This window comes from Drosophila navojoa, chromosome X, assembly GCF_054131105.1.
Source record: "Drosophila navojoa isolate 15081-1374.11 chromosome X, UAZ_NAV_1.0, whole genome shotgun sequence".
In the NCBI taxonomy this organism is placed as follows: Eukaryota; Metazoa; Arthropoda; class Insecta; order Diptera; family Drosophilidae; genus Drosophila; species Drosophila navojoa.
The window spans coordinates 11,647,487-11,675,000 of record NC_142895.1 but is presented as its reverse complement, the minus strand read 5'-3'; the positions used below and the strand labels follow the sequence as shown (position 1 = coordinate 11,675,000).

The following is a 27,514-nucleotide window of genomic DNA, read 5'->3' as shown; positions in this document are numbered from 1 at the left end:
TGCCAGGGCATAGGCGAGTCTCGAGTCTCTTGAGTCTCTCGAGATTCTCGAGTGAGATGCGGAGCCAGCTAATGCTGCTCGACTGCTTACCCGAGTGCTGGTGCGCGTGCATCTGCTGCAGCGAGTGGCTCAGCGGGAGCAGCGGACTCTGGGGCGGGCCGACCACATCGAGCAGCTTGTCGTCGTCGTCCTGCTGGTTGTCCAGCAGCGCGGCCGCATGCGCCGGATGCAGATGGGGCGGCCGTCCGGCGTGGCCCAGATGGAGCGGCGCCCGGGAGCTGCTCACGTGCGTGGGATTCAATTTGTCCGAGTCGGACCCTCGGTTGGACATCAGCGCCTGCCTGTAACAACAGTAGTACGAGAAAACGAAACACATTAGAACATCCAATTGTCTAAGGCGAAGCGGGTTCCATGCCCAGCGAGCTGGGCGCATCCCTGTACATCCCTGGGGTAAGGGCTAATGATGGGGGAAAGGGCGTTTCCCACTCTGAGAGCGAACTGAAGATCTAAGAAACTTACTCAGGTAATACAGTAGAGTCCCGATCCATAAATCGCATATTTCTATCCCCGATAATTGAAATTTCTGTGTAAATCGAAAAAGAAACTGATCCCCTTATCGTTTCGAACTATCGGGAGTCGACTGTATCTAGATGTACCCATGGAATCGTACCTACTCCTGCCTCTCTAGGACATTCTGTATATGAGAAAAAAGAATCTACAAAATATCAGCTCCTCAGGGAATTTCCTCAACAGGAAAAGAGAGATTCAAGCTGAAAACTGGGAAAGTTAAGATGGAAGATGGGAATTACAAGGGCAGTCCATCATCTTCTTCCACTGAAAAACTTAAGAGCTAAGCCAAGAGGGCTCCATATGAGATCATACCTAGCTCTTCTGCTCAGACACTTGGCACATAAAACTTAAGGCTCTCGATAATATTGGAACCCTAGACTACCAAAACCAAGAACTGAATAATGTAAATGGCAAATTGAAAAACCGAATTGTAATCGGAAATTTTGGAGCACGCACTGGCCGCAAGCGCTTTAGACATTGTTTTTTTGATCTGCCTCTCTCGTTCTCCCTCTCCCTCTCCACTCTCCACTCTCCATGTTGCATTAGGCTTTTTGGATAGACGAGGCACTGGCATAATATTTTCGCTAGCAGGAATATCTGTTAAATGATAAAACGACGCTGCCGGCATATGAATGAGGGGCGGGACAGGCGGTCTCCGGTTGGGGATTGCCGTATAGCCGGAACCTTAATTGAAATGTAACAATGGCAGGCGGAAACAGCCGGCAGTTTGTGTCTGGGCCGACAATGAAATTGAAAAATAATTCAAAACACGTTAGTGTAATTTAGTGTCTACACTGGCCTCGGCTCGTACTGCCCCGTAAGCTCCGACAAATACACCGCATCACCGCCCTATAGACGAAAAACTACGTCCGTGCATTTTCTGCGTTTATTTTTTTTTTGTTGTTGTTCACACATCAAAGCAACGATGCCAGCGCCAGGTCCCGTGTTCGCAAATTGGGCAATTTACTAGCACACACACACACACACAGAGAGAGAGAGAGAGAGAGGGGTGGGGGGAGCGGCATGTGTGTATCATTATCACAGCAACCACTGAGCCCGGAACCACCCATAGACAGGAGTTGGCAATTTCGCCACAGGCGTCTTCTTTTACACTTAACTGTTTTTCCACGTATTTCGCATCACCTGTGTGTGCATGTGTGTGTGTGTGTGTGTGTTGTGTATGTGTGTGTTGTGTATATACCTAATTTAATAGCAAATCAATTTGTGTTAATCTAGGCAGCGCTACGAGTCCACCCACCCAACAGCCAACAGTCGAGCAGCCCGAACGCCCGAAATGGGGCGCTCTAAATAGTAGAGTTTGTGCTCCAAAGCTCAAATTAAGCAGAAGCGAAAATTGTTTAACTAGAAATCTGTTAGCCTTACAGCAACTGAAAGTTGAGTCTACTTGTGGTACAATGGATTCTGGTATATATGGTATATACTGCTGTAGATCATAGTATATACCGATATGTACTATATGGTATATGCTGCTGCATACTATTCTAGTATATACTGCTACTATATGGTATATGCTGATAGCACTCAAGAGGTACTTTGATATTCAATTAACTGAAAGTAGAGTTTAGTTAGGGAAGAGTAGACCAAAGCGGCTTATAAATAGACAAATGGTGCATAGTGCCGCAATATATGGTATATACTGCTATATACCATTCTAGTATATACTGCTATATACCATTCTAGTATATACTGCTATATACCATTCTAGTATATACTGAAATATACCATTCTAGTATATACTACTATATACCATTCTAGTATATACTGAGATATAGTATATGCTATATATAATGGTTTGGTATATACTGATATTTACTATATGGGATATACTGCTATATAACATTCTAGTATATACTGAGATATATTATGTGCCATAATACTGGTACATACTATTGCATTGCTATATACCATTCTAGTATATACTGAGATATACCATAAGCTATTATAGTATATACATACATGTATGCGCTGTATGATATATACTGCTATATACCATTCTAGTATATACTGAGATATATTATGTGCTGGTACATACTATTGTATTGCTATATACCCTTCTAGTATATACTGAGATATACCATAAACTATTATAGTACATACTGATATGCACTGTATGCACTGTATACTGCTATATACCATTCTAGTATACACCGATGTATACCATATGTTATTAGTATATAGAACAGTATATCAGTATATATACATGCTATCATAGGATATATGATAATAACCCTCAAAAGCTATTTTCAAACTGAATGAATATTCATATAAAACTCTCCAGCCTAAGACATTATTCGAAAATTCAACTTATACTGGGGAAATACTGTTTTTCATCTATTCAATACTATCAAGAATTTTGTTGGATAAGATAACAACTCCCAGCCTCAGGCACAGCGAGTGCAAGTAAATGCTGCAATTGGGCCCGTGCGCGCCTGCGGGGCGGCTGAACCGCTCCTGTGTCTCACATGTAACTCAACCATAAATTTGCAACACTCGCACACAAAGGGCAGCTAAGACGTTTATCTTGGCCTTTTATGCACGGCTCGGCTAGCGGGCAGGGGGCGGAGGTGGGCCTTGGTAGGGGCGTGGCAAATGGCGTTGCTCTGTAATTTTTGAATTATATCTAAATGTGCGGCTAAAACCAGTTCCAGTTCCACACACGCCCACGCCCAGCCCCGCCCACCACAACATTGGCAAATTAACAAAGGCAGCGAGAGGGGGGGGGAAGGAGAAGAGCGCGGACAGCAGTCGAAAGAAAGGAAGCAAAAAAAAAAGTGCGCCAATTGTCAACTAACGCCTGCAGCTATTTGTCTGCAACAGCAGGAGGCGGGGCGGGACGGTAGCGAGTGTGAGAGAGTGTGGCAAATAAATATGAAAAGGAATTTCAATTGCTGCCAGCTTCTCAACCGCTGCTACTGCCGCTGTTAAAACGGTTTTCACTTTAGATTTCCGCTGCGGCCGCGGGCAATGCAAAAGCAATTGCAAAGAGTTTGCCAGGAGGCAGGCGGCAGGCGGCAGGCAGCAGGAGCTGGGCTCGACTCGACTTTGGCTTTGCCAGAGATGAATATCATTCCGGCGGAAGTTGCGCAGTTAAGCTGCGAGAGGGTTGCGCCTCTCTGGCTGCGACATAGTTGCCACCAATTAGCGCCGCTTGCTGTGAAGCTGCGACACCCAAGTTGCAGGACGAGAATGTCGTCATGGCATTGTTTATGTGACCGTTGTTGTTGTTGCTATTGTTGTTGTTGTTGCTGTTACTAATGAAGCGCAGCCCAGCGGCTGGCTGCTAAAAGAGTTAACCACAAAAAGTTGCCGCCGCATTGAGCTACTTAAAAAGTGCTGCTGCTGCTTGTTATTGTTGTTGTTGTTGCTGCCAATTTGACAATAACAAAACAAACAAAAAAAATAAAATAAATGAGGCAAGACTGGAGTTTTGACTAAGTCGCTCTAATTGCCCAGGCATTTCAGACTAATTAAAAGTCTATGCAAAAAGTTAGCTAAGCGCTTTAGCGGCTGTAAATCGCCCACACACACACACACATACACATTCTCTCCCTCACACACACACACACACACACACACAAGTGTAGTATACTTTTGAGCGCTGGCGTTTTATTAATAATCGACGTCCAGTTGAGCAGAGAAGCCCGAGACCAAAAAACCGAAACCAAATCCGTAGCGCTGGCCAAAAAACTGACACATGACTGTCCCAGCAATGACCAGTCAAATTCTGTTTTTTGCCAGTGGGCGTGGCAGGCGGGACTGCGGCTGACATGCAGATAAAAAATAAACAAACAGTGCATGATTTTTGCCAACAGCCAGAGAGGCGGCGCACGTGGATACCCTGCAAGAGGCTAGCGAGAGCTCGGACTGAATCAAAAGTTATCGATAACAACCATAAAAAAATTAAAATCTTTTATGGAAAACAAAGAAATGAAGCTGAAAAGCCATGCGAGACGAATTGCTTTTACAGCCAACTATAAATCGATATTTATCTATTTGTAGTGTTATCGGCGTGTGTCAGCGAAGGCGTATAGCTATAGTAATAACTATTTGCAGGCACAACATATGAACTATTGAGGACTACTTGCTGCTTGCTTTAAAAGTTGTGAAAATGTTGTGCTTTAAGTTCGATAATAATCGATATAGTTTTATAAAAGTAAAAAAAACGTTCACCCAAGTCAAAGTCAAAGGAAAATATGTAAAAATCACTCCATAGCAATGCGTCTAGACTTATATTTAATACAGAAACAGCTAGCTGGCATATCGATAGTTATCGATTTTAAGCCAGAAATTGAATAAACTTGTAGAAAGAACTCAGTTAGCTGAAGGTCTTATGATTTTACTATATGCACTCAATACATACGTATAGAGCCAGAAAACTGCATGGAATATAGACAACTGCACAATCGATATTTATCGATTTAGAGCATATGCCACAGGGGCATCAAATAACTTATTTAAGACGGGCAGCAGCTAAAAGCAACTCGGCGCGCATTTCCCTGCTGGCAATTTAAATGTTTGCTGGGTATAAAAGACAGCTAGGATTGCGGGACTGGGGGACTGAATAGACAGCTAGGCTGGGCTGCCCTATGCAAGGCTGTGGGGCGTTGGGGCTTGTGGCTTGGCAGGCTAATGCCAATCAAGGCGCTGTAATCAGTTTTACAACAACTCAACAGGAAGGGCCGCAAGTAAATTGTTTGTGTCAATGCAGCAGGCAGAAGACTGATGAAGTCGTTCCTTGGCCTGTCCAAATACGCCACAGCTCATCATCGTCTTGTCATTGTCAGTCACACAGAGGAGGAGAGAGAGAGAGAGAGAGAGTGAAAATTGATTTGTAACGTTTAGGAAAACGTTGAGCCAGCTATTAAATGTCATTCATCATTATGCTAAGTCAGGGCAGATTGAAAGCGCAGAGAGCGCTGCCCGTGGCGGTGGCCGGAAACCGGAACCAGTTCTCGTTCCACATCCCCCCACCCCCCACGCCGATGTTGACTTTTTGGTTATCCAGCGCAAAAACAATTGTGGAAAAAAAAAGTCGAAAAGCATTTTGATCAGCGCCCACGCTGACGGCCGACCAAATCGACCAACAGGAAATTGAAATCAATCCATCAATATGGATTACAGGCGCTCAGCTGGAGAGCTGTGCTGCTCCCTCCCTCTCTCTCTCGCTCTCGACAGTGGATGTGGGAGTTGGGGGTGGACCACGGACCATGGCCAGACCAAGGTGCCAGTCATCATCCTCAGCATGTTTATCATCGGCATCATCATCATTGTGTTGACTTTGTGGCCACTTGGCCTCCAGCTGCGAGTCGATGTTAGCCATCGTCCTCATTGGCGCTTTGTATGAGTTGCAATTTGACAAGCAGCAGGCTAATTAGTTCCGCACAGATTTGACAAAAATTAATGTCTGCTAATCAAGCTACAGTAGAGATACAGATAGAGATACAGAAGCAGATACAGCTACAGCTAGAGAGACAAATAGGAAAACAAACCGAATTGCTGACCCCAAACTCAACGATTGCTGTGCTGCCAAGTGCAGCTCAAAGTGCTGATTAGTTTGCTTTTTGAGGCAAGCGGGTAGCTAGCTGAAGGGGCCTCGCTCGATTGTGTTGAATTCGATTTGCCAGGGACTGCACGCCGTGGCCGAAGTTAACTTATGAACTAATTGAATCAATGGGGTCCTTTGCACGGCCTTACCACACATAATTGCAGCATCAACTGGCCGAGAGCAGCAGCTGTCATGCGCATCTACTTTAAGCAAGGAATTTTCATTCTGTGCAAGATTTTTACCAGCTCCAAGTTAGGCTGAGCTAACGTGCCGTAACTTGGGGAAATAATATTGTATAACCCTATTGCTTGAGTGTTGTGCGTTTGCCGGGAGTATATCGACAGTTCTTGACTAAGATCTTCAGCCTATTAAAAGAGGTTCCTTGGATGGGTAGCACTAGAGTTAGCTAGGCTAGATAAACTCAGGATAAAATCAGCTATCGGGGCATGATGGGTTCTAAGAAAAGTTGTAATAGTTTGAAGTGGAAGCAACTTCTTCCTATGTATAGTCAAAATACCGCTAGTCTAACATAGGTTTTTAGGGTTCCAGAGCCTTGCTTCAAACTTACTTTACTTAATAAATAGTTGTAATAGTTTACGCTAGTAAAAACTTCCTTATATGCATATAGAATCAAACCACCTCTAGCGTAATATAATCCAGCCCCACAAACCCTTAGGCCTTGGTTTCAGTTCACTTCAATTATTGTAATAATTTAAGTAAAGTTGTATTAATTTAAACAAAGCAAACGTTTTCCTATATAGAATCAAACAACCTAACCTAGCCTAACATAACCCTGCACAATAAACCCAAAGGCCTTGCTTGACACTAAGTTTACTTATTAAACATTTGTAAGAGCTTCTACTAGGAAAATCCTTTCCCCATAGAGAATCAAACCACCTCTAGCCCAACATAAACCTGCACTATAAACCCGAACTTGCATTATTGCACAAATGTAAGAGTTTGAACTAGGAAAAGCCCTCCTCATATATATAATCAAACCACCTCTAGCCTAGCATAGTCCAGCATTAAAAGTTTTTAGGGTTCCAGAACCTTGTTTTGAACTAACTTCACTTATTGAACAGTTGTAAGAGCTTGAACTAGGAAAACCTTTTCCCCATATAGAATCAAACCACCTCCCAGCACTAAAGAACCCAAAGCCTAGCCTTAAACTAACTTCAATTATTCCCGAATCAAATCGACATTTGTCTATGATGATCTCCCCTTGTAGGCGCCTTCAATTCGAGCCGTTGCTTAACACTAGTGATACTCACTTCTTCTCCCGTTTGCCAGCACCAGTATCACGAAAGCCCTTCGCAAAGGGATTGTTGTCGATTTTCAGCTGAGTTATCTGCAAATGTCAATGTGGGTTTGGTTATATATGGCACTTGGCTGGTTTATCATAGTTCTATTTATATATCGAGATATGGTTTACCTTCTCATTTTGATATGCAGTCACGGCTATGAACTCCGTCTCCTTGAACACGTACGTGCGAAACGTGGAATATGGTAGCTTCAAGATATCGTTGGCTCGCACCAAATGAAAGCGCGGCTGATATTTATGCATTGAGTTCAGTATTGTCTATAGGGCGAACGAAAGAGATGGCCAAAGAGAAAGAAAGAGAGCATAAGATTAGTTAGCTTAGCATGCAAAATGTAATGGGACAAAAAAAAAAAAAACCAAAAAAGAAAAAAAAAAAGCACGGCACAAGGTATTCCGTTTTGGCGGCAGTAACTTGACAAAACTTGACAGGCTCAAACAGAGGCACACACACACACACACACACACACACACACACACACACACACACACACACACACATGTCTTGGAGTTGAGCTGTGGAAAAGATATTGCAAATGGCTGTGGACTGTGGCACGTCGGCGACATTCCTGTAGGCGACCACCCACCAAAGTGCACGAGTGCCGCCAGAGAGACAGAGAGACAGAGAGAGAGAGAGAGTGGGGGGGGACGGGGAGTGGCCAGAAGTTTTGTCATAAAATATGAATTTGTCTGCAGCAAGCAGAGAGGCGAAGCCGCGAGACCCCCCAAGCAACGACATGCGCGACTGTTGCAAAAGGAACACCTTTTTAATTACCATAACTCGTCGAATCGACTTCGATTAAAACGAAGGAGCGAACGGCAGACCGACGGACCGAGCGACGGAGCGACAGACCGAGCGACAGACCAACTGTAAGCATAGTTCCAGCTCTAGTCTAGGCAGCCAGGCTCTCTAGACCGGGTCCGAGGCGGCCAGCCACACAGTCTCTGTGTGTTTTCGGCTCCTGCTGCTGCTGTGTGGACCTCACAAGCAGCTGCTGTCGTTGCTGTTGCTGCTGCTGTTGCTGAGTCTGGCAACGCCATTTTGTTCATGTAATTTAAAAAGAAAACAAGCTGCGACTTTGACTCAGACTTAGACTTTAGGCTATAGCTCTAGCTGTCTACACTGTTGCTGCTGTTGCTGCTGTTGCTGTTGCTGTTGGCGACAGCAGCAACAACAACAACAACTGGTTGGCTCTACATATATTGTGTGTATCTTGTATCTGCGCTTGATTTGCACGCCCTCTCTCTCTATCTGCCACTGTCCCTCTCTCACTCGCGAAGACCACCAATGGCGATTGCGGTGTCATGCACACAAAGGTGTGACTAATAAGATGCTTGTGGTTGTTGCTCATGTTGTCGGCATTATAATTGTATGTGTAGAGCTGAAAGCTTGTGCTGGCCGTGTTAACGCTTCAGAAGTGCTGAATACAACTAAATAATGCGACAAAGCGCAGGCCAGACTAAACGAAACAGATCTCAGCGCACAGCAGAGCAAAGCAGGAGAAGTAAGCATAAGCAGCAATAGTTGCTGGTAGCTGATGTGGACGGTGCGCTCTGAGTGAAGCTAGACAAGTACGCGGCAAACGCGGCAGGCAGCCATAAGCAAAGCGCGCCGAGACTGACAATAAATGTGTGGCTACAAGCTACAAGTTAATTACCAGGCCGTACGACAGCAGAGAGCGAAAGGTTCAACTGAGGCGAGAAGAGGTAGAGCTGCAATGGCCATACATGTGGATACAAGGAATAATGCGAGTGTGGAGAAATAAGGGTTAGATAAGCAGTGAACCATAATGGGCAGAAAAGCAGCGAGTAGAGATATAGAGAGCAGAGATATGATGAGTAGAGCAGTATCGAGTAGAGCTATACTGAGTAGTGATATAAGGAGTGAAGCTAAAACGGGTAGATCTATTATGAGCAGAGCTATAGCGAGCAGAGATATGATGATGATAAATGAGTAGAGATGTACAAGGTAGAGCTGATGAGTAGAATTATAACGAGTAGAGATATAGCGAGTAGAGCTAAAACGAGTAGAGCTATAACGAGTAGATCTATAAGGAGTAGAGATATGACGAGTAGAATTATGTGAAGAAACATAACGAATAGAGATGTACAAGGTAGAGCTGATGAGTAGAATTATAACGAGTAGAGCTAAAACGAGTGGAGCTATAACGAGTACTGATATAAGGAGTAGAAATATGAAGAGTAATAATATAACGAGTAGCGGTTTGACGAGCAGATATACGATGAGTAGATATACAACAAGTAGAGACACAACGAGTAGAGATGTACCAAGTAGAGCTGTAAAGAGTAGAGCTATAAAGAGTAGAGCTGTTATGAGTAGAGTCGTAGCAAGTACTGCTATAAGGAATAGAGCAATAGAGACCAGACATATAGCGAGTAGTGATATAAGGAGAAGAGATATGATGAGTAGAAATACATATATCAAGTAGAGACACAACGAGTAGAGATGTACCAAGTAAAGCTGTAACGAGTAGAGCTATAAGGAGTAGACCTATGATGAATAGAATCATAACAAGTAGAGCTACAGCAAATAGACCACCAACGAATGAGCACATGATTACAGCTGGTGCGAGTAAGTGCTTTACCATTGCGAATGACATCAAGCAGCAACTGAAACTAATAAAGAGACAATCTATTGACTAACAAATATGCCTAACGAGTGATAAATGAAACGGCAACGAGTAGAGCTACATCAAGTTGCCTTAATGTGGCAAGGCGTAAAGCAAGCAAAGATCAAAATCCCATTACGTTGAAGTACGCAAGATCGTAAATTAAAATATTTTCACACGCCGCCGCAGCAGCAGCAGCAGCAGCTAGGCACGACTCGTCAATTTGAGTGGTCTACTCGTTGACGTGTCACGTTAATTAATGTGAATAGTATAACGACTAAGCGCTAAATGCGTTGCCATTAATTCATGCACTAAGCAAGTGTCTGTCTCGCTCTCTCCCTCTCTCTCTTTCTCGCTCTCTGTCTTTTATTGCCTGGCCAAAAAGGCCGAAGGCTGAAAAACTGATTAATTGCCGGCGTCGCCATTTTGGAGCCCGGCACACTCGCTGCAGCTGGCGCAAGGCCAGAGGGGAGGGGGGGGGGGGGGGACGACGACTGCACACGGCAATTGGAAACGCAATTGCCGCCGACTCGCACCGATTTGGGCTGACTTTAAAAGGCAAACACAGTTTATTGGCAAGCCTCATCAATCAAATTGCCAAGTCGTTGCTGAGCTGAGCTGAGCTGAGCCGAGGCTCTGCTGAATGAGTCGCAATCGTTGCTTAGTCCATAAATCGTCGTCGAAGTCGTTTAGCTAATTTGCTTTAAATTTATTAACGCATAAATTCATTCAGCAGCAACATTAACTGAATTACTCGTTGTGCGTCTAGAATTTATTGATAAAAACAATTTGCATTATTACATACAATTTGATTCGCGCTCTCACTCACTCAGCCCCCTCTCTCTCTCTCTCTATCTCTCTCTCTCTGGCAACAGTTGCAAAAGGCGCAAAATTGTCATTTAAAATGTCATTCGACGACAATGTCGAGTTTGAATTGCGATTTAAATGAAAATAACCGTGAAGATAGCCATAAAAAATAATATAATATGTGCATGCACCGCAGCAATGTGGCTGTTGTTGTTGCTGCTGCTGTTGCTGCTGCATTTCAGTTTTTTTCTCTTTTTTTTTCAAATGGGCATAAACAAGTCTAATTAGACATGAAGTGCGATTACACGGACGCCACGCAGTCGTCGTCGTCGTCACACAACAAGCAACAAATCAGCAACAGTTGCTGTTGTCGCTTTGCCAAGCCAGACACAAGACAGACAGCTCCAGTTGCTGCTGCTGTTGCTGTTGTTGCTGCTGCTGCTGTTTGTGATTTCATTCGCTGATTGAATTGATTGGCAAGCAGCTCTAATGCAATTATGCGTCAAATATTGTCTACTTTTTTCTAGCCTGCTCATATTGCATTGCGAGCCAGCGACTAATGCAAAATTCAGCAACTGTTGCTGTTGCATTGCGGCACGTCTCTATGTCGCTGCCCCTGTTCCTGCTGCTGCTGCTGCTGCTGCTGCTGCACCAGTTGGCCAACACCAATCCAATCCAATCCGTGGGCCACTTAATCACTCTATATATCGCCCGGGTGACAAACTGATTGAGCCGCGCCGGCAGCAACAACCAAAAAAGGCAGCAGCAATTTTGGTGTTGTTGCTGCTGGTGATGCTGCTGCGGGGCCTGTACGTGCTGTTGCCGTTGGGGCCGCATCTTTCACGCTGCTCAATTGCCCACCTCCCGCCTGCCTGCCTGCCCTGTGCTGCTTGTGACACGTTTGTTTTGGGCTTTTGCGTGTTGATTGCTGCTGCTGCTGCTGCTGCTGCTGCTGTTGTTGCGATTGCTGTCGCTGTTGCTGTTGCACACTCATTGTTGGCATATTATCACATAATTTAACTGATGATGGCACCGCAGTTGCTGTTGCTTTGTGATTGCTGTCGTCGGCTTTGTTGTTGCTGTTGCTGTTGCTGCTCATGTTGCTGCTGTTGTCGGTTGGCGTGCTGCTTAATTGAATGATCACTCACACTTTGATTTGGCATGTTTTGTTCACATGCAACCAGCAGCAGCAGCAGCACCACCACCACCACCACCACCGCCACCAGCAATAAAACGGACGATCGCTAACGGTTATCGACAGTTGCATCAACTACCACAGCGATATCTCCACTTGATCGTGACTGAATGCCAGCCACAGCAACAACAGCAACAGCAACAACTGCCTCAAATTATAGCAACTAGTTGCAATGTTCTGCTATTTGAGTAGCTGCGAAAATCTAAAATGTCGTGCAGGCATGTAAATCGCTCTGGGCACTAATATAGTCTGTTTATCGATATATCGATTAGCTGGCGAGCGTGTTCGAGCACTGTGCTAATTGCTCGACGGGACATTGTTGCTGCAAACCAGATTTCTGATTATGGCTCGGATTCGCATTTACACTTGTTTTGGCCTGTAATGGGGCTTTGGCATTATGAAGAAGCAAGAAATGCCGATAACGACTTATCGATAACTACTAATTTACTGAGCTGGTTAATTGACTTACGGTGGAGGAATTTCAAAGATGCACTCACTGCATACATCTATACCTTTATCGATAATTATCGATAGTACATTGATATGTTTATCGATTAGTAAATAGCATAGCAGTTGGCCCATTTATCAACCTGCACTTGATAGTTAAATGCAAAAAAGTCAAATAGTTATCGATATGCCACAATCGATTCATAGACATATCGATGGTTGTCGATTAGCAAGCGCGCAATAAATTTGGCAATTGAACTGTCAGCACTCGCTTAAGCCAAGTTCTAAGGCGCCGCTGAACGTCGCTAATCTTTGGCTTGCTCTCACTCACTCCACACTCCACACTCCGCAGTCCGCAGTCCGCAGTCCACACTCTGCAATCCCGAGTTGTCACAGTGTTGTCCGGCTGCTGAGCTGCCTGCTCAGTGGCTCAGTTGTTGGCTGGCTGCTCAATTAGGCAACACGGGCAACCCGACCGAAGGGGGGGACTGACTCCAAAACCATTTTCGGCTACCTGTTCACCAATTATGGACATAATTGAAGGCGCCGACAACGGCAATCATCATGATCATGATGATGACGGTGATCGTCATCACCGCTGCTGCTGATGATCATGATGATCATGGCAATGGCATTGTCGCCTGTTGAAGCAAATGGGAACTGGGAATATGTTGACTAAGCATTTGGGATTTTATGAAGCTGTCGCTGGATTGTCTTAAGCTGCTTTCCGAAAGCTAAATCGATATGCATATTGAGAGATCTATACCATAAAGATCAACACGAAACGCGGCCCGAAACATGTCTTAATTAAGCCCAGGCCAGCCAACGGCCAGACACCGCCTGGGATGGGGCGGGCGGTCGCGCAGGTGTAGAGGCTGGTGGTAGAGGCGACCCACCATGCAGCGACTCTTTAATATTCATCTCTAAATTATGCATATTTTTATGGTCGATGCCAAAGTGAACAAAGACAAAAGCTACAAAATACGAGCCATATCAAAGAATATTGGCCCGATTCGAAAGAAACGCCACCCAGGCGTTAATTTTTCCCATACCCAGTAGGGGCAGTTGAGGGCACTACATTGGGTATGTAGAGCTGGGATGTCAAATTCTTGTACTTTGTTGCTTTAGCTCTCTGCTTGGCATATTATATAGGAGATATAAGTCGTTAAACTTGAGATAAAGACTTAAGATAGTTGTGTCTTACGCTTATAATAAATGCATCATCAGGTGCATATCAAACTTATACAGGGTATTCACTAGCCGCCTATGTTGCTATTGATCTTTGATCTGGCATAGTAGATGTTATCTAAAGCTAGTCAGGCAGTGATTTTATTGCTTTACAGGGTATTCACTAGTCGCCTCTGCAGCTGAATGCTTTTGATGCTCATTGATCAGGCTTAGCTGATATCTAGAGTCAATATGCTGGGTATACATAAGTCGCACATGCAGCTCAACGCTATCTGTCTCTCCCTCTCTCGCTCTCTCTTTCACTCTGCCTCTCTGATTTGTTTTTGGTCCATGTCACAACTCTCACGCTGCCGCAGCGCCCGTCTAGCCAACAAGTTTATGGACATTTCATTTAAATAATATCAAAATTTATTTACAATTTATAACAATTCTTTTGAGCTGCTGTTGCTGTTGCTGCTGTTGCTGCTGCTGCTGCTGCTATCTTTTGGTGGTCGTCGTTGAACGGAAAATGTTAATTAAATGGATTTACATTTTAATGACAACACGAAGCGAAACAGCAGCTCGGCAACAGATTGAGATACAGCAAGGCAAGAGAGTTGTTGCCCCACACACACACACACACACACACAGGCAGACAGACACCGGCACAGGCACAGGCACAGCTGCCCCCGAGTTGGCTCCAGTTGTCTCGCCTGCTGTCCAGCGTCTGGGCTCCGCTCTGGCTTCGTCCATTTTTGGTGGCGTCTGTGCGACGGTCAACGACGGCAGCCAATTGCAAATTTGCTTAACAAAATGGGCGGCGTTAGCGACGATAAACACACACACACACACACACACACACGCACACATAGCGAGAGGGAGAGCAAAACAATGGGGCAGACAACATTTGGGGGCACTTTCAACAAAGTTGCAGCTAATGATGCCTGGACCCAACTGCTGCGACTGCGCAGATTTTGCCGCATGCAAATCGCTCCACTGGCTGCCCTCACCTGCGTCCCCACCTGGCGCCTACAGCCTCCACCTTTGCTGCTGCTGCTGCTGGAAGTCACAGTCGATTGAGCTTTAGAATTTGTATTTGCTTTTATTTGGTTTCGTAGTTTTTGGTCTTGGGACTTTGCATTTGCGTTGCGGTTCGCTGGAGCGAGCGACCAATGAGCCGAGTGAGCAAATGCTCAGTCGATAACCGATAACCGATGACGAGTGACGAGTGCAATCAAATCAAACGTATTGCAATAGTTATTTGAGCCCCCACTCAAATGAAGCATATAGAAGAGTATGCAATATGACACTATCGATATGTTATCGATATTCAGTGATAAGTGATTGCTTACAGTAATACAAAATGTACAAAGAGTGTCTTTATTGTTCACAAACCTCCTATCGATAAGAACGAAAATAGCATTTAGTTAACTATGACATATCGATAATTGTTAGTCGATAACAATGATCATCAAATAAAATTGATTGATTGGCATTATCATAAATAGTTACAAGTGAAGAGTACAGCCAATTGTACGAAATGCAATAATCGATATGTTATCGATAGCACTTGCTACAGCAATTATGCTTAGACAACTATGATTAATATGTATGTTCAAGAATATGTACTTGTAACTGCATTACATACCGATATTCAAACAATATCGATTAATAGTTATCGCGATATATTATGCGCTCTATGTTATCGATAGCCCTATCGATGATTTGTCGCATTTAGCAATGTGCCCCCGCCACTCACGGCGCAACCACTCATAATTGCATAAATATCGATACACATTTATCGCTGGCATAGCGAGCGGGCCGCATCATAAATAATGCGCCAGACCCGAGCCGATTGCTGCTTACAAATGAGCTCAGTTAGTTATGGCCATCCTGTCATAGATAAACGAGGAGCGGCTAATGGCCAGCCGCAGCTAGTCGACCAGACTCCCGCCTTCCGCACCGCCCCGCCCCCCGCCTTTCGCCCACACGCTGGCCGCGCCGATTTGCCGTATGACAAATATTTCAAATGATTTCAACACTTTTTGCCGGCTTTGGCCGCCGCTAGCGCGCAGTTGATTAGCGTTTTATTGCAGCTAATAAATTGAATGGCGACCCACCACGCGGACCAAACTATTTGCGGCGATAAGCAGCTATCGCTGGCTCGCTCGCTCGCTTGCATTGGCAGCTGTGTGTTGCATGCGGCATGCAACTTGACTGCGCGCATGCGTGTGTGCATTTCAATGCAACACTGATAAAGGTGTTCAACGCTCGATGACATTAGCACCAGCCAAATGCCGCATGCCGCATGCCGCATGCCCCATGTGGCAAACTCGCAATCAACTGGCCCGCAGAGCCCGCAGTTGCTGCTGCTGTTGCCGTTGCTGTTGTCGTTTTGCCATATTTGTCGGCACCTTTTGTTCTTCTTTATTAAAAAGGCGAATAATCATAATAAAGAACCAACAACGTTGTTGCTGCTGTTGTTGTTGCTGTTGTTGTTGTCGTCCATTTAGCCACTGAGTTTTGGATGAGCAGCCGCAACCGCCAAGCGAGTTTTTTGCTGCTGCTCGAGCTTGGCTCTGGGCCTGGGCTTTGGGCTCGGGCCTCTCAGCAGCTCGTTCGGTAGCTGCTAGACTTGGACATTAATCGATAACACTTGAGTATTTTTTCATGTTTCGCAGGCGAGCCATTAAGCGATTGTCCACCTCAAGTTGTTGTTGTTGTTGTTGCTGTTGCTGCTCGCTCGCTGTATATTTAGTGAAATAAAATGTGTGTCTGAATGTGTTGCTGCTCTTTAGCCTAATCTAGTTTAACAGTTCGATTAGATCCACATAATCATTCAAAATACATTTATAAATATCAATCGAGCAGTTAGACGACATAAACAGCTGAATAGATGCTCCATTAGAATTGATTGAGGAATTTGATTTGCTTTGCGTTCGGCGAATTTTGTATTTTCTCTAGGGGGAAAGCAATTTCCATAGTCGCTTTTTTTTTATTTATTTAGATATCATTAAAGACTTTTTTCTCTAGCTATCTCTGTATAACTGTTCCATAACATTACCAGACATCTATCTGTATTATGTTTGTATTGAACTGTATTTCTTAGATGCTTATCTGGCACTAATTTGCTTTGACTATCCATCTTAATTATATGGGGGGGCTATATATATTTATAGTATCTTGAAACACATCTGTGGCATCTATTATCTATTTGTCTATCGTTCTTTCATATCGGTCTATATCTATCACCCTATGCCACATAGCATATGTGCAGATAAAAGTGTTTATATATGTATATTTATTATTTTTGTTATCTATGTAGATGTCCTATCCAATTGATCTATATAATTATCTGTCCTATCTGTATGTTTTATCTAACTATTTATTTTATATTTATTATTTATCTGCAAATATATTTTATCTACCTTATCTATCACCCCACATATTATTCATATGTGTTTTCTTTTTTCTATTTGTCTTGTATAATTATATATTATTATATACACAGAAATGTACATAATATCCATCTGTCATGTCCATATCTTCTATCTATCTATTATCTGGCAAACTGTTTTATCAATCGTCTTCTAGATCCTTTAAATACCCCTTAGTACGAGGCTTTGATTTGGGAACTCATTTACCATCTCCTTTATATTTCTCCAGTTCGCCTCAGCTTATGCATAAGACTCTACATGAGTTTTGATTTGTGATCATCATGATTTTCTTAGTATTATTCAAGCTTCTCTGAGATATCACTCAAATATCGTTTCTTTACTCCGTAGCGCACTCAGCTGTCTGTGTGGCTGCCTCTCTTCGCAATTTCGGACGATTCTCTGTCTTTTACTGCTCTTTTCCCTGTCAATGTGACATTGGGAGCTGCTGCTGCAGCCGCTATATTTCGTACCTACGTACGCATTGCCGATTCCTGCTGCCTTTTGGCCAGTTCCCCGACTCCCTGACTCCCTGACTCCCTGCTCGACTGTCTGACTGGTTGCCTGCTTAATGAAATTCAAGTTAAAGCGTTAATGATGATACCAGCAACTGGGCTTCGTTCCCCAAGTCAATAATATCCCTTTCTCTCTCTCTCTATCTCTCTCTCTGTCTCGCTGGCTTTTTCTGGCCATTCCCGATAGCCGATGTCGCGGACTGCGCCTGTTTATAGTCAACACTCGGCAATTACTAAAAGACAAATTTATTTGCACGCATGCATATGATGCGGGTTTCGACTCGATTCCGACTCTGGGGTCTCTGGCTACTGTGCTGTGTGTGTGTTTTTCAGCGACTCTGTTCGTCGGCGACGTGGACAAGTGTTAAGCATAATGCAGACACACTTAGATCTGTCTTGAGCGGGCAGCAGCAGGAGTAGGAGTGGGGGTAGGGGTAGGGGCAATGGTAGGGGCAGAGGCCTTAATTGAAGTGCGGCCGCGTCGCCTCATTGGCGTTAAGTGTCGATAAATTAAGCATACGCAATGTGCGCCCGCCCGAACTACAGCCCCACACACACACATACACACACACACATACACACACACACATACACAGCTCTCAGCTCTCAACTATGGACTATCTATCTTTTGATCTGTGAACGCAGCTACTGTCGGCCGTCGATTTTTATGAATGAGCCTTTTGGCCTCAGCGTTCCGTTGAGAAATTGTGAAAGGCATTTCTTGTCTCTGCGCATAAATTTCTGTTAATTTACAGCGCATAAAAATCAACACAAAACATTTTATGTTAATGAAAATAAAAGTGGAGCCAGGTGAAAGCCCCAAACAGCAGCTACTGCATCTGCCTCAGCCTCAGCCTCAGTTTCTGCTTCAGCCTCAGCCTCTGCCTCCGCGCCTGCCTCTGCTTTAGCCTCTGTATCATCATCATCATCAAACAGTAGCCAAAAGGCCCTCACAGGCTCTGGCTCTGATTCAGCAGCTACCCAAAACACAGATCTCAGCCGGATAGCCGGACAATTAATGATCATCGAGCCGAGCGACTAATGAGCATCATTTGTACCGATCCAAGCCTAGAACAGCGCTCAGCCTGAGAACCAAACAGGCATACATACATACACATATATATATATATGTTGTTGACCCGCCTGTCGAAAAGTTTGGCTTTTGGCTGAAATACGTTTCACAGTGCGTTCCGAAGACGCCTAAGTCGCAAAGCCTGACAAATCGAGACTCGAAACGATACTTGAAAGCATTATAGAAGCGTGAAAGCGGGCTTAATGCATGATTAGAGCCATTAAAGTGGACTTAAGGCAATAAAACTGTTCACGCTCGGCTTTAATATAATGTTAGGGGAGGGCACCAGGCGCAAAAGCTCTCTCTGCGAAATGTCACAAAAGAAAACCAAGTACCTTGTGAGCTAATATTTTTATCATAATATTAACTTATTGAAACTCTATTTTCATATTGAAAATGAACTTGCAATTGAATAAAGCTCATTGAAAGTTGAGGAATATCTGAAAAGCTTACGGATTTGCTGTCTTTATAAGATAAGCTGTAAGTACTAGGCTAGTCGTACTAGGCTTAAGCTGATGTGAGTATAAGGCAAGACAAGACAATGCCAGACAAGTCAAGACAAGACACAGACACAGAAAGCTTTGACAAGCACTGCAATTTTTCTGGTATCCGAGAAAGAAATATTTTGACAAAATATCCCAACAATTTGTTGTAAAAATTGCTTCAGATATTGAAGTACTTGGATTAATGAAATAAATCTATAATAATCAATTTCATTCATTTAAGCAAAGCTTGAATAACTTTTGCTTCAAGCTTTGCCACACAAGGGATTTTGTAGATCTTTGAGTGAATTCTTAAGCAGCTTTCTTGAAATCTCTAAAAGCTTTACTTGGCTGAAACAGAGCTTTAATAAGTCTCTTAAAGCTCTTCGAATCAATTGCTTGAAATTTGTGAATGAATTTGCTGAGCCTGAGGCATTGCTTATCGCAGATCTACTTGGCAATGGATCACAGATCACAGATCACTGATCACAGATCACAGATCACAGATCACAGATCACAGATCATGGATCATGGATCAGCGCAGCTAGTGCAATGTGTGTGTGTGTGTGTGTGTGTGCTGGTGTGTGTGTCATAAAAGTGAGTGCGTGTTACAGCATCGAAATGCGAGGTGTTTGATGTTGGCCGCTATCTTATCGGGACGTAAGTAGCCGAGTGCCTGGCCGGGCCGGGCCCGTCACACCATTAACTTTGTTTTATAACTTAATTTTTGTTGGGGCACTCAGAGCGGCGGGGCGAAAGCAACAAATCGACACTTGTTTAATATTTAAATTTAAATTTTGATTATAATTTGTTGTCTTTGCGTTGCGTTTGCTTTTCGTTTCAATTCGTTCGTTTTGTCTCTTTTCCTTGCCTCGCCTCGCCTTTCCTTTCCTTTGGCTCTCTTCATGGGCATTTTAATGAATGAAAACGGGGTCTGTGTGTGGGCACAGCCCCAGCCGGTGGCTCCAAGACGTGACCACCACACGCTGTGCTGCTGCTGCTGCTCTGCCTCTTCTTCTGCTTCTTCTTCTTGTTTTATGGCACTTGGACTAGGCCGGATAAGCAGCAACAGGGGCAGCATCTATTTAAGTTCTTTGCTTAATTAACGAAAGGAAAACGCAAAGCGTAGCGAAGAATGGGACATAAAAATTAATTAGCAGCACCAAAAAAACAACAACAACAACAACAACACCAAAAATCAAATGCATGAAAAACTCCAACTTCAACTCAAACGCGCGTCCACATATGGGCCAACTGAGGCAGGTGGGCGCTGGGGCCCAGGTAGGCGCTGTGCGCATACGTGCTGGGTGGGCGTGGCTGATTATCAATGGGCTGGCCCAGCACGTTCAACGCCTGAGATTGATTCAAGCTAAAAATGACTCGACCAGCGGATAAACAGCCGAAACAAGCCAAATCAGCTTGGCCATTGAAACGGGTCTAGAATAGTGGAGAATACTCCGCTGAGACTTTATCAATACTAAATGCTCAGCTTTATACTAGCCGAAGCTGGCATCCAATTCAGGGAACTAGAACATTTTGATCAAACTTAGTTAATTCTAAAACCAAAATAAACATCTCAGAGACACTTAGTAACTCTCAGAGACCAGGGATCTATCGGAAGACCTCAGCAAGCTCTGAGCTAGCGCATTGATTGATTGAAGTTGTTGAATGGAAGGTATAAGACTTAGCTCTTTAGCCAAACAGCAATAGATCCTACAGACTACATAAACTAGACATATAGACTATACAACCATCAAAAATTCCTTAAGGTCTAACTCAATTTGGCCTAGGATCCATTGAAAAACTGATCCGCCAAAAGACACTTACAGATTATGGCTCTACAAATGGATCTGGAACATTTTGATCTAACTTAGTTAACTCTAAAATCAAATTGAAAGAAGTCACAGAGACTAGCTGAACAATTGAAGCTGATTGAAAACCAAGGATCTATCGGTAAGCCTCAGCAATCATACATTGATTGAAGAAGATGAATGGAAGGTATGTATATGATATATATATATATAAGGTATATAAGACTTTACTCTCTAGCCAAACAGCAATAGACCCTATAGAATCAATAGACTAGATTTATAGACCTTACAACCATCAACAATTACTTGAGGTCCAACTCGCCTTAGTTTAGGATCCATCGGATCAGGCATTTGTTGATTGTGGCTCTACAAATGGAACCGCTTAGAGCTAGTCGTATTCAATATTTTGAGCTCGAAGCTGGCTCACGCTACATCAAATTGGAATTCATTCACCAAATGAGCTGCGTTTGTAATCAAATTACGTGCCCATTGCCTGGTCTGCTCTGCCCCTCTCTCTCTCCCTCTACCTCTACCTCTAGCTCCCTCTCTCTGTGTGATTGATTTTTATTATTATTATTACTATTTGTATTTCTCTCTTGCTGCTCATAATTAAGTGTAAATTTATGCAAATTTCTATCAATGAGGTTTAGTCAGTTGGGCCCACCGAAAATTTTCGATACGTTCGCCCGCCCCCGAAGCAGGTCGATTTACCTGTTTCTCTCTGTTTCTCTCTGTTGTTTCTTGATTGCTTTTTTTTTTTTTCGTTGATTGAGGAAATTGTCGACGTTTGTCGTTTGTTCCAAATTGGCAGCTAATCAGTGGGCTAAATGCAACGGAAATCCCAAAAAATGTATGCCATATGCATAAGTAGACGTTCAGACTGAATGAGAGGGGTGCGCAGGGGATGGGGTAAGTGTAGACCATCACTGTGGGCTTCAGCCCACAATTTCCGTGCGCTATGCTAATGCCCAATCTATTTAGGTGGCCCAAAGGAAAGTCCATAAGCCGTCGAGATCCGAAACAAACACAGTCGAAACAAAAGCAATGCCCGAAAGACGTTAATTTATAAGGTGGCCGAGCGGCAAGCTGTGTCTTTGGGGCCCAAAACAGCTTTTGGGGCCGAGCATCAGTTGCCCATCAAAGCCATAAAAATGTGCGTTAATAACATTGCCGCCAAAGTAAACTTGGCAATAAAATGGCAGATTCATGTGACGATGACGATGACGATGACGACGATGGCGATGGCGATGGCGACGGCGCTGCTACCGACGCGTTTGGTGGGAAATACGAGCCTGGCTATAAGTATAACAACGACAACAACGACAACAACGACAACGTCAACGACGACAACGTCAATGAGCCTGCTGCTGCTGCTGCTGCTGCTGCCTCTGCTTGCAACTTGCGGGGCAATAAAATTTACGTGCCATAAATTTCCACACAAGGCTGAAGCTGAGGCTGAAGCTGAAGCCGAAGCCGAGGCTCGAGCTGTGGCTGCAGCAGCGGCTTTTGTAGATTCGCATTTATGCGTTTAATGATAAAGAAGAACGCAAACGACTTTGACTTCAGCTTGCAGCTCCCTCTCTCTCTCTCTCTCTCTCGCTCTCCCCCTCTCTCTTTCTCTCAGTCTCCCTGTGTGGAGTATTGCGTCTGCGTAGCGTGCTGGCAGCAGTAGCTGGCGAATGGCTAGCTTAAGTGCCGCATTGCGTTTCCTTCTTGTTGTTGTTGTTGTTCGTGAATCGCTTGCGGCGCTACCGCTGGGGTGCTACCCCTACCAAAAATGTGGCCACACAGGCGACACAAACAACACTTGGTGGTCTCTCTCTCTTCCTCTCTCTCTCTCTCTTTCTTACTTTTCCTCTCCGTCTCCTTGGATCATAAACAACATCAGGACTAATCTGGCGCTGAAATACACTCAGGTACCCTTTAGCTAGGTAGATACCCTTTAGCTGGGTAGATATCCTTTAGCTAGGCGGAGACTACCGGACTTGCTCCCAGCTTAGAGCCCACCTTTGCTAGCTCGCTTCATAGATTCCTTTATATACCCCTCTATGGATGCCTTTATAGATACCTTTATGAATCCCTCTAAAGATCCCTTTATGGATCCCTTCATAGATCCCTTTATATTTCCCCTTATGGATCCCTTCAAAGATCTCTTCATAGATCCCTTTATGGATCCCTTTGAGGACCCCTTTATGGATCCTTTTGAGGATCCCTTTATGGATCCCTTTATGGATCTCTTTATGGATCCCTTCAAAGATCTCTTCATAGATCCCTTTATGGATCCCTTCATAGATCCCTTCATAGCTCCCTTCATAGATCCTTTCATATATCCCTTTATGGATCCTTTCATAGATTCCTTAAAAATATCTCATATCTTTCTTTTTATGCCTTCTTACCCCTCAGCTCATACATTGCCATATGTAGTTCCCTTCTACCCACAGTCAACGCAAATTTCCTAGCTTCAAGTGGACGTCGGGGAACCTGACTTAAGCAACTAGACTATATCTGAGAGCTGCTATCTATCAGCTTAGGAGTTTGTGTATAACAACTGCAGCAGATCTTAGGTAGAGCTGCCTTAGAATTGACCTTACCCTTGATCAATTGGCTCATTATCTCGCCCTCTCTCTCCCTCTCCCTCTCCCTCTCTCTCTCCCTCTCTCTCTCTCTCTCTTTTTAAAGGCTAATTAACAAGTCTTGCATAGTATTGCAAATGCATCAAATGCGCACGCGCAACTGGAATTGTCGCTGGCGATGGGAAAGGCGATTGCTGCCACACAATTGGCGTCGATTTGGTGGCAAGATTCAGCCAGCCGACGGCACGCACCTCACCATGCAAAGCAGCAACAAGAGCTTGTTACAAAACAGTCCAAAAGGACAATTCGACAGCTGCTGCAACGACGACGACGACGACGACGACGACGATGGTGGCTGAGCCGGCGCCTCATTGCTCTACCTCTCTCCTGATGTGCGCCTCGATTGTAGCGGCGCTGCTTGAAGATGAATGTGTGTCGTTGTCTGTTGTCGTCTTGGCGTCTTGGCGCTCGTTGCCAGCCTTGTCAGCTCTTGTATTTTGTATGTAATTGGCTTGGCTCTTAATAGATGGGGCGCATGGGTCGCACTGCCGGCGTCACCTGTCGCCTACTGTGGACAGAGCAGATTGTAGTTAACTTGCGGGTACAGCAACAGCAACAGCAACAGCAACAGCAACTGCCTGGCGACGAAGACAACTACAACAACTACAACAGCAGCAACAGCAGCAACAACAACAACAACTTCGGCATCGGCAACCAAAAAGCCAAAGACATTTGCAAATCTTTTGTTTCTCATGTCCGATCATTTCTCATATAGGCGAGCAGGCGACGACAAGAGCCCCAGACCCAGGTCCAAGACGACGACAAAGGCATACCGCAGGCGCCAGGCCCCAAAAACAAACAACCAGACAGCCAGACAACGACGACGACGACGACGGCGACGACGACGACGGCGACGACGACGACGGCGACGACGACGACGGCGACCAGCGTCCAGCTCGAAAACGAGCTCAAAAACGAGCCGGAACGCAGGCTGAGCGCGGGTTGAAGGAAATTTGTTCGTCTTTTATTTTGTAGATTCTTCTTTTTTTTCTCGATTTTTTGGCTTGGCTATGCATTCAGAGAAACGACGCACGAGCTGCCACAGAGCCAGCCGACAAGAGCTGAGCGCCAGGCAGGCAGGAGACAGGAGGCAGGAGACAGGCGGCTGCAGTCGTGGCATTGTCTTTGCCCGAGCGACATTCAAATCTTAACTTGAAATCAACGGGCGAACGAGCGAACGGGCGAACTGGCGAACGGGCGAACGCCAGCGCCAAACAAATTCGAGCTGCCAAAATAATAAGCAGCGAGCGCAGCAGCCTCCTCGGGGCGCCCTTAGACCCGGGGCCCAGGCCCTGCCGTCCAGTGGCAGGCGCTGCTAAGTTTTATGGACCCTCCACTGGGCAAGGAGACAAATGCGTCGTCGTCGTCGTCGTCGTCGTGAAGGTCGAACGGCTAACGCCAGTCTCTGGTCTCTGGTCTCTGGTCTCTGGTCAGCAGTCGTTGCCGGAGCTGGCGTTGGAGGAGTGGGTAGGGTCAGGCTACCCAAAGAAGCTGCTGCGGCGCACCGTAGCGCTGTAGATAAGAAATTTTTGCTGAAAACTCGTGCGCGCGCAAAAAGGAAGCGACAGCAACATTTTTTTTTTCTTTTTCTTTTTTATTATTATTATTTTGGAACGACGACGACCGGTTTCATATTGATGACGACGATTTTGGCGAATGAGGCCTGCCTGCTGCCTGCATAAACTAAGCTTGCCATGAGAAACAGCAAGGGGCAAGCGAACAGAGCCAGAGACAGAGACAGAGACAGAGACAGAGAAACAGAATCAATTCCCAGTCTCAGTCTCAGTCTCAGTCTCAGTCTCAGACGTAGACCCCATTCAGGCCCAGCGCGTCTCGGTTATGTTTTTGCTTCTCTTGTGTTTGATTTTTTTCTTTCTTCTGTTTTGGCATACAAATTGGCTAAGAACGGCGTCGGTAGCGGCGCATTTTAGATGGCTATCAGTAAATAGAACACAAATGAAATTCATCGATAGAAATCGAAATCGCAACAGCAACAGCAACGGGGGCGGTTGCTACAAATCAAAAAAGAATAAGAGAAGAGAAGGAGTAGAAGAAGTAGGAGGAGGAGGTAAAGGAGGTGGAAGAAGAAGAGGTGGAGGAGGTAGAGGAGTAGTGGGCAAAAGGGGTATGAACCACGGTCCGTTAAAAAGCATTCAGAGGCAGACAACGTTGTCGTTGTCGTTGTTGTTGTCGCTGTTGCTGTCGCTGTTGCTGGTGTCGTGGCAACCATGTGATGGAGTACACATGTTGCCGTGCACTTCTTGGCTGGCACGACAGCAACAGCAGCAGCAACAGCAGCAGCAGCAACCGCAGCAGCAACCGCAACAGCAGCAGCAGCTCAGCCAGTGGGCGGCCCCAACGTGTTTGACCTTTGCACCAGGCACCTAGCTTACCTGTCCAGCCCGGGCCGTGCAGCAGCGCCAGCAACGGCAGCAAAATGGCTTAAAATTACAAGCAATACAACACTTAGCACCGCCGGGCACCACCACAGTAGTTCGGCAGGCCACACAGCCTAGCCTATCAGGGCCTGAGCTCGACGGCTCGACGGCTCGACGGGCGGCCACAATGGCCGACCGAGCTCCTTTGGAAGGGGGCCAATAGACAGCGGGAGGGGGAGAGGCAGAGAGTTGCGAGTCTCGGTATATGAGCAATGTTTGAAGGTTTCAGAATTGCGCTCCAGATGCGATGCGATAAGCGAACCGCCAATGCAACGAGCTCGGTAGAGCTGGCTTTCAATGCAAGCGCTGTTGATATTGAAATTGAAATTGAAATGGGAATGGGAATTCGAAATTGAACATGGGTAAAGTCGATGGGAAGTAATAGAATGTAGTTGCTATATAGAGAATTGCAAGGCAAGTAGATGGAACTTGAATTGAAGTTGATATACCATATCAGGTTGGAAATTGAAAGTGAAATTGAACATGGGTAGAGCTGTAGAAGAAGTGTAAAGACTCGAAATTAAATTGCAAAGTTATTTCCTATATTGAAACTTAATTCTATTTCATTTGCATATCTACGTCATCTGTAATCAATATGAGCTTTACGTCTTTTCAATTTCAATTTCACTTTCAATCAAGATAACAATGCCATTCAATCTTACGCTTGCTGATGAAACTGCAGATGTGTAATGTTTGGTAAAAGATTTAGATGATTATATTCTATATAATGCATAGAAAATATTTGTGCAAATCAATTTCAATTCTCTACAAGCAGAAATTGAAATGAAACTTATGCCGAGTTGCCACAAAAGTTGACATTGATATTGAAATTGAAATATGCATTGAACAAAGAGCTGAACAAATGGAAAAGTTTACTTAGCAATAGCATTAGAAATTTACAAATTGCTATTAAGCATAGTTAAAGAATCCAAGCTGTCAAAAATCCAGCTCTAAGGCTGAAAAGCTTCATAAAGCCCGTAGCTGAAATCCATGCTGAAATATCATTTTTGTTCGGTCTCAAGTTTAGTCTAAAGCAAAAACTGATCAAACCTAATCAAATCGACTGCAAGTCAAGTGCAAAGTAAATCTCCGGGTCCTACACATAGTTGGCATGAGATCTTAGAGTAGATTCCTTTGCCTGTTATGAGACCCAGGCAATTAGAGCAGCTGCTTAGCATGAAAAAGAGATCAGTGATCCGCGGTAGCCGCTACTACTACCGTCCCGATCTGGTGGCCATCTATGGCACGCATGCTCGGGAGGGAGCAGAAGCAGAGCACGACACATATTTGATTAGCCGGGCTCATCTCTCATTTCGAGCCCAGTTAGTTGGATTACCTAAAAGCGTTTTGTGTGTGGGCCCCCCCTAAAAAAATAAGAAGATGAAGAGGGTAACAAAAAATGAACATTCGTAGTTGTTGTTGTTGTATA

The 27,514-nt window shown here is 44.7% G+C and overlaps 1 protein-coding gene across 3 annotated transcripts in view; it reads right to left on the bottom strand.

Annotated features, from left to right (window-relative positions):
- Nucleotides 1-27,514, bottom strand: part of bi (T-box transcription factor bifid) — an 88,589-nt gene that overhangs the window by 2,565 nt on the left and 58,510 nt on the right. For all 3 annotated transcript variants that reach the window (XM_089263443.1, XM_089263444.1, XM_089263445.1), the window contains exons 4-6: nt 7,569-7,715; nt 7,408-7,484; nt 91-341 (exon numbers count right to left, since the gene is read on the bottom strand). In XM_089263443.1, the coding sequence (XP_089119569.1) occupies nt 91-341; nt 7,408-7,484; nt 7,569-7,715 (475 nt within the window). The remainder of the gene's footprint in view (nt 1-90; nt 342-7,407; nt 7,485-7,568; nt 7,716-27,514) is intronic.